Below are 14,156 nucleotides of genomic sequence, written 5' to 3'. Positions count from 1 at the left end.
CGCTCCTATGACACTATTGTTTAATTTATGTCGTTCTGAAAGTGAGGAACTGAAGAGTGGAATCTTCTGTCACATACAGAGCCTTAGGTTTTAGAGAGTCAGTTCATGTCTCTCCTCTCTTGTTCTCTTGTACTTATCACCTCACTCTCAGTGTGGTCCTTTGTTTCCCCTTTGGCCGTTCCTCTAACAGGACAAGCAGCAGACTCCCAGTAAGCGGGCGTGGGAGGGAATTAGGAAGACGCACTCTCCGCCATCGTGGGTTCGGAAGGAGCTGGAGCCGCTGCAGGCGTCTCCTCTGGAGCTGCAGGCAGTGGAGTGGGAGAAGGCCAGCGCCACCATCCCTCTGGTGGGCCAGGAGATAATGGACCTGCAGACTGAGGTCTGAGAGACCTCCAGCACTGCACATAGGTTTGGAACAGAAAAACTCCACTGGCAGGGAAGAGAGAGATACACAGAGAATGCGAGCAGTGTGTGTGAGGGGGACAAAAAAAAAAGACGAATCCGGAAAAATGAAACAGCGATCTCAGCAGTGTACAATTTGTTTTATTTTGATGCTGGAATGGCCTTTCCCTTAATGTCAAAGGGAATCGTAACACTTGGGTCTGAACATGTTGCTATGGAAATGGCCTGACGTTACCCACATTGGCTGGATCCGGTGAGTTTTGTGGTGACCCTCTTTGGCATTCTGGGACATCACCATGGGAACATGGGGAGTGACTGACTAAGGAGGAGAGCAGAAATTCAGGCTGTGAGTGGGAGGAGCCTGAGCGTGTGGCCTTCAGTTTCTTACACTCTTCTTGGACACATAAACACACACACACAATCACATCTCTTCACAGAAAAATATTTGAGACCATTCTGGATAAGAAAGATTTGGATTAAAAGCTACACAAAGCCTTCAATTTGTCTAGCAAAAGCCTGGAAAGCCTAACTGGGAAACCTCAATACTCAATCTTCTGTCATCTGGATTCTAATTGATTCTAATGATGTATTATTATTTTTATTATAATTATCATTATTATTATTACATGTGCCACAAAAAGCTAATGCCTATGCTGCTTCGGCTTCGATGGGTGGAGTGGTGGTAAGGTCTCCGCTACCAACGTACAGAGGCCAAAGCCATCCGCATATGACTGTTAATGTTAACGAGAGAGAGAAATGCCTGCTCTACATGTCCTCTCACCATGATGGAGCAGGGGGATTGGACCACACACAACCCTACTGAGCCAAAACCGCCATGTCCGTGCCCTTCCCCTCCCCCATAGCCCAGAATCAGCCAACGAGTCCATCCACCATACGCCGACCGTCCTTGGATGCTCCAGAAACATCTGTGAGGGGCCACAATTTTACCGGCAAATGCCTCATCAGCGAAAGACTCTTAATGGAGGGATCCTGTCGGGGTAACCTTCACGTTCAGGTTCAAAGAAATGGGGCATGCCCTGCTGGATCAGAATGGAAACCCCATCTTTGGAAGTGCTGCGTTGCCCGTGACAACGCAGGCGTAGAAAGGATGACTCTGTTTGCTTTGTGGTGACGCCTTGACGCGCTCCCCAGAACTGTGGAGGGTGCTGATCACAGTAAACAGTAAGAGCAAGGGAGCTGACTGCTCTTAGAAAGTATTAATATGTATAGAATTATGTTTGACAGCGCCAGCTGATGGAAATAAATACACATTATATATGAATATATATGAGTAAATCTTATAAATAGATAGAAATGGTATATGAATTTGCAGAGAGTTGGATTGTGTGGTCAGTCGATGGTCTCACATAGAGAAAGCACAAGGCTCACTCCTCAGAGTCCTGTTGTACAGCATTGTAATTATTTCCAAAAAGAGTTCTACAGAATGAATTTTAGCCTATAAATATCTTTCTTACTGTGCTTGGGGAATATTGTTATTCTTATTATGAAAACCACTGCGATTATGAGATCCCCAAATCTTGTCAGGTTACTGGACTATATGAGTGTTCTGTAACTTCATGTAACAGTGTGTGTTTTAATATCACTGACTGTCACTCCAGAAAATCTGTACGTGTCTGATCTCTCCATCCCGCCACCCTTCCACTCTCCCTTTTTTAGTTAATCGGGTCTTTGTTAATGTACAGTTTTCAGAGCACAAGATGAATGTGTCATATTTCTAATAAAAAAATACCTATATAATCATTTGTAGAGTGTCATGTTTATGCACTGTAAGCTCAGTTAACTTTAAAAATGTGATGCAAATTTGAGATAAGCTTTGTTCAGCAAACAAGTTTAAGTCGAATGTACTTGATTTATCATAATATTTTAATGAAACCTTTTAAGTAAACCCACATTTTAATTCTCAATTCTAAAAGGTTAATGACTTTCTGTATATTTGGTAATAGTTTAATGTTAATTAACTAATATCGATAACAGCTGTTGGGCCCTTGAGCAAGGCCCTTTACCCTCTCTGCTCCCCAGGCGCTGGAGTTGGCTGCCCACAGCTCTGGGGGGTGTGTGTACTCACTGCCCCTAACACGTGTGTGTGTGTGTGTTCACTACCAGATGGATTAAATGCGGAGGACACATTTCGCTGTACAGTGTACAGTGACAAATACATGCACCTTTACCTTTACCTTAATTAACCACCTCACATAGAACTGAGGTATTTCAAGAAACAAGTTTATTGTCATGTGCACAGCAGAAACAAGCAGTTACTCTGTACAATGAAATTCTTACTTTGCAGTTCCTCCTTTTACCAACAACCTTATAATGCCCACGAGAAGGTAGACCGGAATGTAAATGTAGAACCATCTGCGTTACTTGCTCAGCGTATGCTACCCCTGTCCTTGGTAATACCGTAATATCTTGAGACTGTATGGCGGTATGAATAAAGTGGATACCTCCTAAGCCTAACTTGCAGGTCACTGTATATTACTGACTTACATGTAAATGTTAAGAACCATCAAAAGAAGGGAAGTGATTACATCTAACATCAGTGCACTTTATTTATTTGTTGTTTTTTTTAGCTTGTGTGGGCCAAGCACTGTCCAGCTGCCAATGGCTAGATCCCATTTTTATGCAGAAAATGATCACAAATGTTCACCTGACTAAAAAAAAGTCCATATATATCCAGTTTAACATACAATAAACTTGATTTTTTGGGGGAAAACTAAATGTGGGATTTCCATCCACCTGTTTGATGCTCTGGTTGTGTTTTGTAACACCACTCCACAATAAGAGGTGTCACTGTCTGTTATATTAGTCATCAAAATGTTTAAAAACGCCAAACAATGGACTTTGAGTGGCACTCGGCTGAAATGTAACTGCCATTGGATTTATCTGTTCTAAACATTTACAGCATTTGCCTGATGCTTTTATCCAGAGCAACTTACATGAGAATCATGTTATATAATGTTAGCAGACTTGCCGAAAGACTCTTATTTAGGGAGGTGTCTATGGGCCTTATTTTAAAACCGGAAAATGGCCACATGAAACGTTTAGCTTGCTCGCAGGCTGACAAAGTGAGCACATTCTAGTCTGGCTGACACCAAACCCACTTATAAAAGTTTAGATGGTAATGAATCAAGCGACTGGTGAATTAATCATTGGGTCTACCACCATGGGCCTGACTACAAAGATTTTTAATATAGGAAATGTATTTATACAGTGGGGAAAAAAAGTATTTAGTCAGTCACCAATTGTGCAAGTTCTCCCACCTAAAAAAATGAGAGAGGCCTGTAATTGACATCATAGGGAGACCTCAACTATGAGAGACAAAATGAGAAAAGAAATTCTGAAAATCACATTGTCTGATTTTTAAAGAATTTATTTGCAAATAATGGTGGAAAATAAGTATTTGGTCACCTACAAACAAGCAAGATTTCTGCTTGATTCACAGACCTGTAACTTCTTCTTTAAGAGGCTTCTCTGTCCTCCACTCATTACCTGTGTTAATGACACCTGTTTGAACTTGTTAACAGTATAAAAGACACCTGCTCACAACCTCAAACAGTCACACTCCAAACTCCACTATGGTGAAGACAAAAGAGCTGTCGAAGGACACCAAAAACAAAATTGTAGACCTGCACCAGGCTGCGAAGACTGAATCTGCAATAGGCAAGCAGCTTGGTGTGAAGAAATCTACTGTGGGAGCAATAATCAGAAAATGGGAGACCTACAAGACCACTGCTAATCTCCCTCGATCAGGGGCTCCACGCAAGATCTCAGCCTGTGGGGTCAAAATGATCACAAGAATGGTGAGCAAAAATCCCAGAGCCACACGGGGGAACCTAGTGAATGACCTGCAGAAAGCTGGGACCAACGTTACAAAGGCTACTGTCAGTAACACACTACGCCGCCAGGGACTCAGATCTTGCAGTGCCAGACGTGTTTCCCTGCTTAAGCCAGTACATATCCGGGGGCGTCTGAAGTTTGCTAGAGAGCGTTTAGATGTTCCAGAAGAGTATTGGGAGAATGTCTTATGGTCAGATGAAACCAAAGTAGAACTGTTTGGAGGAGAGTGAATGCTGAGTTGCTTCCAAAGAACACCATACCAACTGTGAAGCATGGGGGTGGCAACATCATGCTTTGGGGCTGTTTCTCTGCAAAGGGATTAGGACGACTGGTCCGTGTACATGAAAGAATGAATGGGGCCATGTATAGTGAGATTTTGAGTGCAAACCTCCTTCCATCAGCAAGGGCATTGAAGATGAAACGTGGCTGGGTCTTTCAGCATGACAATGATCCCAAGCACACTGCCAGGGCAACAAAGGAGTGGCTTCGTAAGAAGCATTTTAAGGTCCTGGAGTGGCCTAGCCATTCTCCAGATCTCAACCCCATAGAAAACCTTTGGAGGGAGTTGAAAGTCTGTGTTGCCCGCCGACAGCCCCAAAACATCACTGCTCTAGGAGGAGATCTGCATGGAGGAATGGGCCAACATACTAGCAACGGTGTGTGCCAACCTTGTGAAGACTTACAGAAAACGCTTGACCTTTGTCATTGTCATTGCCAACAAAGGATATATAGCAAAGTATTGAGATGAACTTTTGTTATTGACCAAATACTTATTTTTCACCATTATTTGCAAATAAATTCTTTAAAAATCAGACAATGTGATTTTTTTTTTTTTTCTCATTTTGTCTCTCATAGTTGAGGTCTACCTATGATGTCAATTACAGGCCTCTCTCATTTTTTTAAGTGGGAGAACTTGCACAATTAGTGACTAAATACTTTTTTTCCCCCACTGTATTAAAGAATAAACCTTTTCTCTTAACTAATGCATTTACTATTATTCCATTGGAATGCCTTGTTCTTTAAATTGCTATATATAATACTTATATTGGCTAATGCTACTGTATATTAAATAAATGATCATTCATTCAAATTTAAAAACTCAGCATCCTAAACAATCAATGAAACCACAATAGTCTACTAAAATAAGCGTTGCCCATTTTACAATTTGCTTTGTAATCATCTCCACTGACACTGTCCAGCCAAGGATGTGCCTCCTCCCCCTCACGTATGTATTGGACATTTATGGACATTTATGGACACAACATTTCAGTGCCAAATTTTGTATTTTACGGGACAGGTGGCAACCCTAGTCTTGGTAGTAATGTAAGAAAATGAGACCGAGCCTTCTGTGTGTGGACGTGTAGAAAAGTTAGATAGAAGGCTAAAAAACACAGCACAGGCCATGTTCCAGCAAACTGAGGCTCAAATCACAAACTGAGGCTCAAATCACAAACATTTAGCGGATACGGCCTCATATCTGAGAGCACAAGGTCGAGTGGATGGTCTTAAGAGTGTTTTCAACTGGTTTCAGGTACATTCCAGCTCGTTTCAGCAGTTAGCTCTCCTCATCGTCGGACCGGATCAGTCGTCTAGGTTTGGCGGCTGACTCCTCACGCTCTCAAGTCTAGTAAGTTCAATGCGCCTGACTAGCGCTACTCTTTATGTCCTAGTTCTTAGTTTTCCCAGGCTCGGCTTGGAAGTTTGTTTCTGAGTAGCGGTATTGGCTCAGCCCCGGCAGCTAGCACAGCCCTAGTGCCTCACCAGCCCCAGGTGTGTTCTTTTGGTTTGCCCAGTATTGGTTGTCACGGTTGTTGTTTCTGTTCCTCCTTATCCCTGGTAATCATTGCTGCATTTCTGTTTTGTTTACGGTTTATTGTGATCAATAAACTCTCTCGCCTTGGTCCATCCCCTGTGAGTGTTCACCCATTCTAGTCAGACCGTGTGGATCATGACAATACCAACCGTTGCAGTACTTGCCTGCTTACATCCTACAGCAGTTCTGCAGTATTTTGTGTAAAGACTGAGATCCCTCTTCTCTCTACATATCTTGAAGGTGGGAGGGACATTTGAAAAATGATTACTGCTTTAAGATGGACTTTTGGGGGCAGGCGAATTGAAAGGTCGGTTGTTTTTTTCCATCGGTTGGTGAGGCCTGCATAAGGACGCCAGGAAGGTAACGTTGCTGCCAGGTACATACAGCGCTCTTCAAGCAGTTGTGTTTTTGATAGCAAACAAAGCTAGGATCTATTTGTCTAGGCTAGCAGACTGGTACTGTGTTCCTGCGTAGTGCATGCTGGAGTTTGTAGTACAACATGAAAACCATATAAATTCATGAATTCTGTCAAACCAGCGAGGCTAGGGGATGCAGTGCGGCACTCCAGAATACAGCGTAACATGACAACAAGTGCTAGTGTTGGACTGGAATGCTCATTTAACTGAAAACCTAACAAAATACACATTGATTTATATACAATATTTGACCACTGTGGTGTGAGAGAAATGAGAACCTGCATTATCATATCATCAAAGTTATTACATTAAGTCCTCATTAATAGCCTGGCATCAGCAGTGCAATAGAATTATGGCAGTGAACACACACACACACACACACACATACATGACTGTGGGCAGTTGGCAGCCACCTAAGCTCCTGGAGAGCAATTGAGGGTTAGGTGCTTTACTCAAATGCACCTCATCCATAAATGTTGCGGTAGAAGAATGTGTGATTTCTTCATCACGTGGTCCCCCCCGACCAAATCCAAGCCCACCTCTCTAAACATTAGTTCACATCTGCCCCTTATGAATTTTTACAACTCCCAGCTAAGAAGGCCAGGGCAGGGCAGAGCAAAAAGTCAGCCAAGTCAGCACCCATCGAGCAGGGCAGTTTGAGGGCCTTGCTCAGGGGTCCAACAGTTGCAGTTCAGCAGACTTGGGTTTTGAATCCGCAACCCTGTGATCATTAACCCAGTCACCAGTGCCCCCTTACTACACATACTTCCTAAAAAGAATACTCTTGCACAGTGGAAGACAAATAGTGCTCCATTGTTCTCCTGGCATTTGCCTGCTGTCCCAGCTAAAACAAATAAACGGATAAACAAACAAACAAAAACTTATGGAGTGGCACAGGATTAGCAGGGAGAAAATTGGGGTCTGGAGTTGCCTGTGTGTGATTAGAGGACGGAGAGAGGATGACTGGAGTGGCCTCGGAATTATTTACACTCAATGAACAGGAATCCAATCTGAACAGCAGAGCAGTCTGCGGCAAAAAAATTAGCCAATCATAAATATAGAAAATAAATGCCATGTGTGGAAGCATTAGATATAAAGAATATGGCAGGGTGTGAACAGAAGGAGTTGGGCACAGGCGAAATGCAGCTCTAGCACAAAGGCAGCCTTTATTTCAGAGCAGGGCAGCCCGCTGTCCTCACCCTAATTATTCTGCTGCTATGTGTTCTGTCTCCGTTCATAATAGATCAAATGGGGGGCAATTAACGAAGAGTGAAAGAGTGCTGCAATGTAACAGGCATCAATAATATTTCCACCGTGTGTTTCAGCTTTCTGCAAGCTTGCTGTTAATGCAGAAGAGTCTTTAGTGTGGTCAGCAGTATGCTAGAGCCTTTTAAGTTGGATTTAGGTTCATGGCCTTTATCTGAACACTGAGATAAGGCCTATGATCAGTTGATCCATGATGCTAATCCCTACAGCAGCAGTCCTCAAGTACATTGCTTCAGGTATACAGAAAGGGACATGGTGGAGCAGCTTCACTTGGGGCTAAGGATAAGCATTGGACAGGGGCTGTTACTGTAGAAAAGGTGGTCAAACTCCCAACTAATACTCTTGACTTTAGAAGAAACATTGAATGAGCTGTCTACAAACCTTTTGATGTTCCAAATGCTTGTCATTGCCAACATGTGTTCAAATAGTAATAATCTTTTTTTTTTAGATTGCATCCAGTAGTATGCAGTATTCTTTACCTAGTAGCAACTATTCTGTCCAATTGCAAACTGTTTACTCCCATCTGCAGGTTAGGGCTTTCCCTTACAAAGGAGGGCCATGGTGTAGCTGGGATTTGAACTAATGATCTTCTCACACTTGATGAGCAGGTAGTTAGAGGGTTGCACCACTCTACAGCTGTGAAACCATGTATATAGCTGTGTCATTTCACAGGTCTAGAGTGGTGCAAAAGTCTTAACGGCCTGCTCATCTAGTGTGAGGCAATCGTAAGTTTACCTTCCAGTAAGGGCTCAGTGCTCCAATGTCAAAAACTCTTCCAGTTTGGGGACATCATGCAATATAGGAGGTCCTACCCTGCAGATGGGAATAAAAAGTAAATATACAACACAAAGAAGATCTTACAAATATTATGTATATTTATTTACTATATTTATTATAAATGCTGGTGTTAACATGCCAGGCAGTGCATGGTGATGTATCTCTGAACTATTGGTCTCATATTCAAATACTAGGTCTTCTATTAATTACTTCTATTTAATTCTATTAATTACATTTTACAATTTTTATTAGAGCTATTTCTTCAGTTGTATTGGTTTAGTTATCTTACTCCACCTCATAAATGAAAATAAAATGTCCATATATTAAATTTTATTATAAAAGAGGTTTAACAGGCCTGGACAAACATGATGGTACCCCTGAAAATAATGTGACCAAAGGGACATGTTAAATCAAGGTGTGTCCACTAATTAGCATCACAGGTGTCTACAATCTTGTAATCAGTCAGTGGGCCTATATATAGGGCTACAGGTAGTCACTGTGCTGTTTGGTGACATGGTGTGTTCCACACTCAACATGGACCAGAGGAAGCGAGGGAAAGAGTTGTCTCAGGAGATTAGAAAGACAATTATAGACAAGCATGTTAAAGGTAAAGTTTAGAAGACCATCTCCAAGCAGCTTAATGTTCCTGTGACTACAGTTGCACATGTTATTCAGAAATTTAAGATCCATGGCACTGTAGCCAACCTCCCTGGATGGACAAGGAGGACACCATTGTTGAAAGCAAATCATAAAAAAACAGACAGGAATTTGCCAAACTACATGTTGACAAGCCCCAAAGCTTCTGGAAGAATGTCCTATTGACAGATGAGACAAAAATGGAACTTTTTGCCAAGGAACATCAGCTCTATGTTCACAGGTGGAAAAATGAAGCATATCAAGAAAAGAACACTGTCCCTACTGTGAAACATGGAGGAGGCTCTGGGGCTGCTTTGCTGCATCTGGCACAGGGTGTCTTAAATCTGTGCAGGGTACAATGAAATCTCAAGACTGTCAAGGGATTCTAGAGAGAAATGTGCTGCCCAGTGTCAGAAAGCTTGGTCTCAGTCGCGATCATGGGTCTTGCAACAGGATAATGAGCCAAAACACACAGCTAAAAACACCCAAGAATGGCTAAGAGGAAACATTAAACTCTGTTAAAGCATGGTTGAAAAGCAATGTCTGACTTTCACTGGTTCATTTACATTGCATTTTTTTTTTATTACTTTTGTCAGATTCAAGGTTTTTCTGTGACCGTTGTGGGTTTTTCTTTCATTAACCGAGGGGTACCAACAATTTTGTCCATGTGTGTATATATATGTATGTATGTATGTGTATATATATGTATGTATGTATGTATGTGTATATATATGTATGTATGTATGTGTATATATATATATATATATATATATATATATATATATATTATGTATGTATGTATGTATGTATATTATGTATGTATGTATATTATGTATGTATGTATGTATATTATGTATGTATATTATGTATATATATATATATATATATATATATATATATATATATAATGTGTATATATATATAATGTATAGATATATATATATATAATGTATAGATATTTATTCACTTGGAAAAGTGCTTTGTAAATAAAATAAATAACACCAATATCATAATGCTATCAGATCTATTCATTCACTTAGTGAACTCAGTGTTTAGTGCAGGGTGTCCAGTTTTAATAAAGGCTTTTTGTGCAATGTGGCAGCAGGTTTTCACTCTACAAGCCAAAGCACACCTGATTCCACTTGTTTAATCAGTTGGTATTCGGTCTTCAAACAACTCATCAGACATACCCAGATGCTGATGATCAACATTCTCTGCACTCCATAAAATTCCTCTTAGAACTAACTTCTCTCTCTTTACCTTCCCCGAGTAAATGGCCACCCAGCCCGATCTGCAGGAAGATTGCCCGCTGAGGTCCCCTCTACCTGCATCTAACCAGCTGCCACCTACCAGTCCAGCCAGCGGGTCCCCCCCAACCCGCCACCACCCATGGCTCACCCGCCAGCCGCTGCTGCCTGTTTGGTGGCCGTGCTGAAACCTAGATGGACTCGTGCCTGTCTGACACTATTAATATCACAACTATTAACTTTCTGTTGTACCTGGTTTGGTAATTTTTATCATTAATGTTTAAAACAGTCTGGCCAGAGGAGGATGGGTCCCCCTTGTGAGTCTTGGTTCCTCCCAAGGTTTCTTCCTCCAGCTCTGAGGGAGTTTTTCCTTGCCACTGTCGCCGTTGGCTTGCTCACGGGGGTCTTTGACGCTTCATGTTATTTCTTCTTTCTTCTCTGTCTCTGTTCTTTATTAAGTAATAATTATGTAAAGCTGCTTTGTGACGACAACAGTTGTAAAAAGCGCTATACAAATAAATTTGACTTGACTTGACTTGAACTAACTGTGTGAGCACGCTGCAGCACACTGGCTCTTTTCAGATAAGATTGGACCCCCTGGTTTTATGGCAGCTATGGATTTGGACTTCATGCTTTTGGGACGTACTCTTTTAAGGCTGTTCTTTGGCAAGGTGATTGAAATGTATAAAAAAAAAGTATAACTAAAGCTTAACAATAGCTAGATACCAACTGTTTATAGGTTAGCTTAGTTTGTTACTAAATGCTGGGTCATCATTAATGGTTCTCTTTCAATCTTTCTGAAAATACCTTTACAAAAAATTTATTGGGCTTCTGGTTCCTTTTGGCATGGTGTGCTGTTAGCTAGCTGAAGTGATTGATGCCAAGTTAGGTTTTAGACAAGACAAAACAACTATATTCACAGTTTAGTGTTAAACATAGATGGAATTTGGCCTCTGCCTTTAACCCATCTGTGCAGTGAACACACACACTAGTGATCAAAAACACAGTGACAATGAACACACATGTCTGGAGTGGTGGGCAGTCATCGCTGCAGCGCCCGGGGAGCAGAGAATGTGAGGGGCCTTGCTCAAGAGCCTAACAGTGGCAGCTTGCTGAGCCCGGGATATTGAACCCACAACCTTGTCATCAATAGCCCGGTGCTCTAACTGCTGAGCTAACACTGCCCCACAAAAGCTGGAAATCCCTGCACTAGCCTGTAATCAGACCCAGTTCACCAGCGTCACAGGCAAGAATTCCAATGCTTCAACATGCTAGCATGGATACCTGTTTGCTTCCAAGGGTTTAGCTTAGTTGCCCTTTGAGTTACCTCTCTGAATACTTTTTTTTTTTTTTTTTTGCTTAAACCAGCCAAAGTAAATTAGTTGTCCAGTCCAGGGCACCATTTCATGACTCTTTAAATGGGAAAGCTGTTTATTTAGCACCTGAACGGGAGCTATGGCCCTATTTCAGCCCCACCTAACAACTCATCAGAGAATCGTCAAAGTTAGTAGTAGTACTTTGTGACTTTGCTCTAAACTGTAATCTTTTAACCAAAGATACAATTTTTGTCTCCTTCCAAATATGTCCCTGCAGCCTTAGAATTTCCGTTCCTATCATTGTTGGGATATTATGTCTCCCTCACTATCTCTCTTCCTTCTTCACACTCACTTACCCACACACACACATACACACAAGTCCGTTTAGTTAAAGTTCAGGTAATCAGGACAGGTGTATATATGTGATGAAATTTGTCACAGCTGAAGTTTCTAGTTTCTTATTATTTTCAACAAATAAGACACAGAATTCCAGCGTGTCCGGTAATGGCCTAGGGCTTATCACCCAGCTTCTGCCTGGCTCTTTGTTGATGGAAATGCCAACCCTGAGGTATGGCTCCCCTTGATATTTCTATTCACCACTGAAAAAGTCTGAAAAGTTTTGTTAAAATAATGAGCATGTCTGTTCTTGCACATCAAAACAACCAAACATAGACTTTATCTCCAATTTTAATGCATTAAATTGTGTATTAATATAACATTTAGTTTGTTATTATTGCTGTTGTTTATTTGTTTGTTATAATGTATGCCTATGGTTTTGTTCATATCAAATATATCATAGGGGTTTGATAACAGCACCCTGAAAACTCCACTCTGTTGGTTTGTAGAACATGTCTTATACTTTCAGGGACATGGTTGCACTCATGCCAGATGAGATGACTAATTAAATGTAATCTGGATTCAATTATATGGAAATCACCCCTCTCAGTGCATCTGCTATGCAATTACACTCTGCGTGTGTTTGCTCATCAGGTGAAATCAACAAGATTACTTTGAAAATGCTCACCTCTGCCAGCTTGATTACGTTCCATCTGATGCAGCTCTATAAGCAGGCCGAACAATAAGACGTCCTCCACCACTCCAGTAAACTTGAGGGTCTTATTCTGTAGGATTTAACTGGGTTAAGCATGGAAAATTGCAGGGAGTGAAAGTAGCTGTGACTGCATTTTTTCCACAGCTAAACATATCACACCTCAAATATGCTAAATAAGCAAATTAGCCATGAATGTAAATGATGAGCATGAAATGACAGTGTCCTTCTCTGGTTCGTGGAAACGCTATCTAGTAATGAGGTCTTCTACTACTGTCCTCATTTGCTTTAGAAGTACACAGCATACTAAAAACCTACTATTTTATAGGACTGGTTTATGACACCATGACACAATAGGACACTTTAACTGTAAGACAGCAGTGATATTTCAGATGTCTTAGAGACTTTCAGATTCTTCATATTAGTCTTGCTTAGTTTTAGATTAGTTGTTAGTCCTCAGTTGATTAGTACTATTTCTACCTGTAGGTTAGTGTTGATTACACTGTATTCTACCTGTAGGTTAGTGTTGATTACACTGTATTCTACCTGTAGGTTAGGGTTGATTACACTGTATTCTACCTGTAGGTTAGTGTCGCTTAGCTCTGTATTCTACCTGTAGGTTAGGGTTGATTAGTACTATTTCTACCTGTAGGTTAGTGTTGATTACACTGTATTCTACCTGTAGGTCAGTGCTAGTGTTGATTAGTAGTATTTCTACCTGTAGGTTAGTGTTGATTAGCTCTGTATTCTACCTGTAGGTTAGTGTTAGGGTTGATCAACACTGTATTCTACCTGTAGGTTAGTGTTGATTAACACTCTATTCTACCTGTAGGTTAGTGTTGATTAGCTCTGTATTCTACCTGTAGGTTAGGGTTGATCAACACTGTATTCTACCTGTAGGTTAGTGTTGATTTAGCTCTGTATTCTACCTGTAGGTTAGGGTTGATCAACACTGTATTCTACCTGTAGGTTAGTGTTAATTAACACTGTATTCTACCTGTAGGTTAGTGTTGATTAGCACTGTATTCTACCTGTAGGTCAGTGCTAGTGTTGATTAGTAGTATTTCTACCTGTAGGTTAGTGTTAGGGTTGATCAACACTGTATTCTACCTGTAGGTTAGTGTTGATTAGCTCTGTATTCGTTGATCAACACTGTATTCTACCTGTAGGTTAGTGTTGATTAGCTCTGTATTCTACCTGTAGGTTAGGATTGATCAACACTGTATTCTACCTGTAGGTTAGTGTTGATTTAGCTCTGTATTCTACCTGTAGGTTAGTGTTAGGGTTGATCAACACTGTATTCTACCTGTAGGTTAGGGTTGATCAACACTGTATTCTACCTGTAGGTTAGGGTTGATTAGCTCTGTATTCTACCTGTAG

At 41.1% G+C, this 14,156-nt stretch overlaps 1 protein-coding gene across 6 annotated transcripts in view; it reads left to right on the top strand.

Moving 5' to 3' along the window:
- Positions 1–2,160, top strand: part of adgrb1a (adhesion G protein-coupled receptor B1a) — a 138,260-nt gene extending 136,100 nt beyond the window's left edge. For all 6 annotated transcript variants that reach the window (XM_072680061.1, XM_072680058.1, XM_072680060.1 and 3 more), the window contains one exon: positions 191–2,160. In XM_072680061.1, coding sequence (XP_072536162.1) covers positions 191–385 — 195 coding nt within the window. In that variant the 3' untranslated portion in view covers positions 386–2,160. The remainder of the gene's footprint in view (positions 1–190) is intronic.
- Positions 2,161–14,156: the final 11,996 nt, after the last annotated feature.

This window comes from Salminus brasiliensis, chromosome 5, assembly GCF_030463535.1.
Source record: "Salminus brasiliensis chromosome 5, fSalBra1.hap2, whole genome shotgun sequence".
NCBI classification, from domain to species: domain Eukaryota; kingdom Metazoa; phylum Chordata; class Actinopteri; order Characiformes; family Bryconidae; genus Salminus; species Salminus brasiliensis.
Note: the sequence above shows the minus strand (reverse complement) of the source record. Positions and strands in the feature narration are given on the sequence as shown.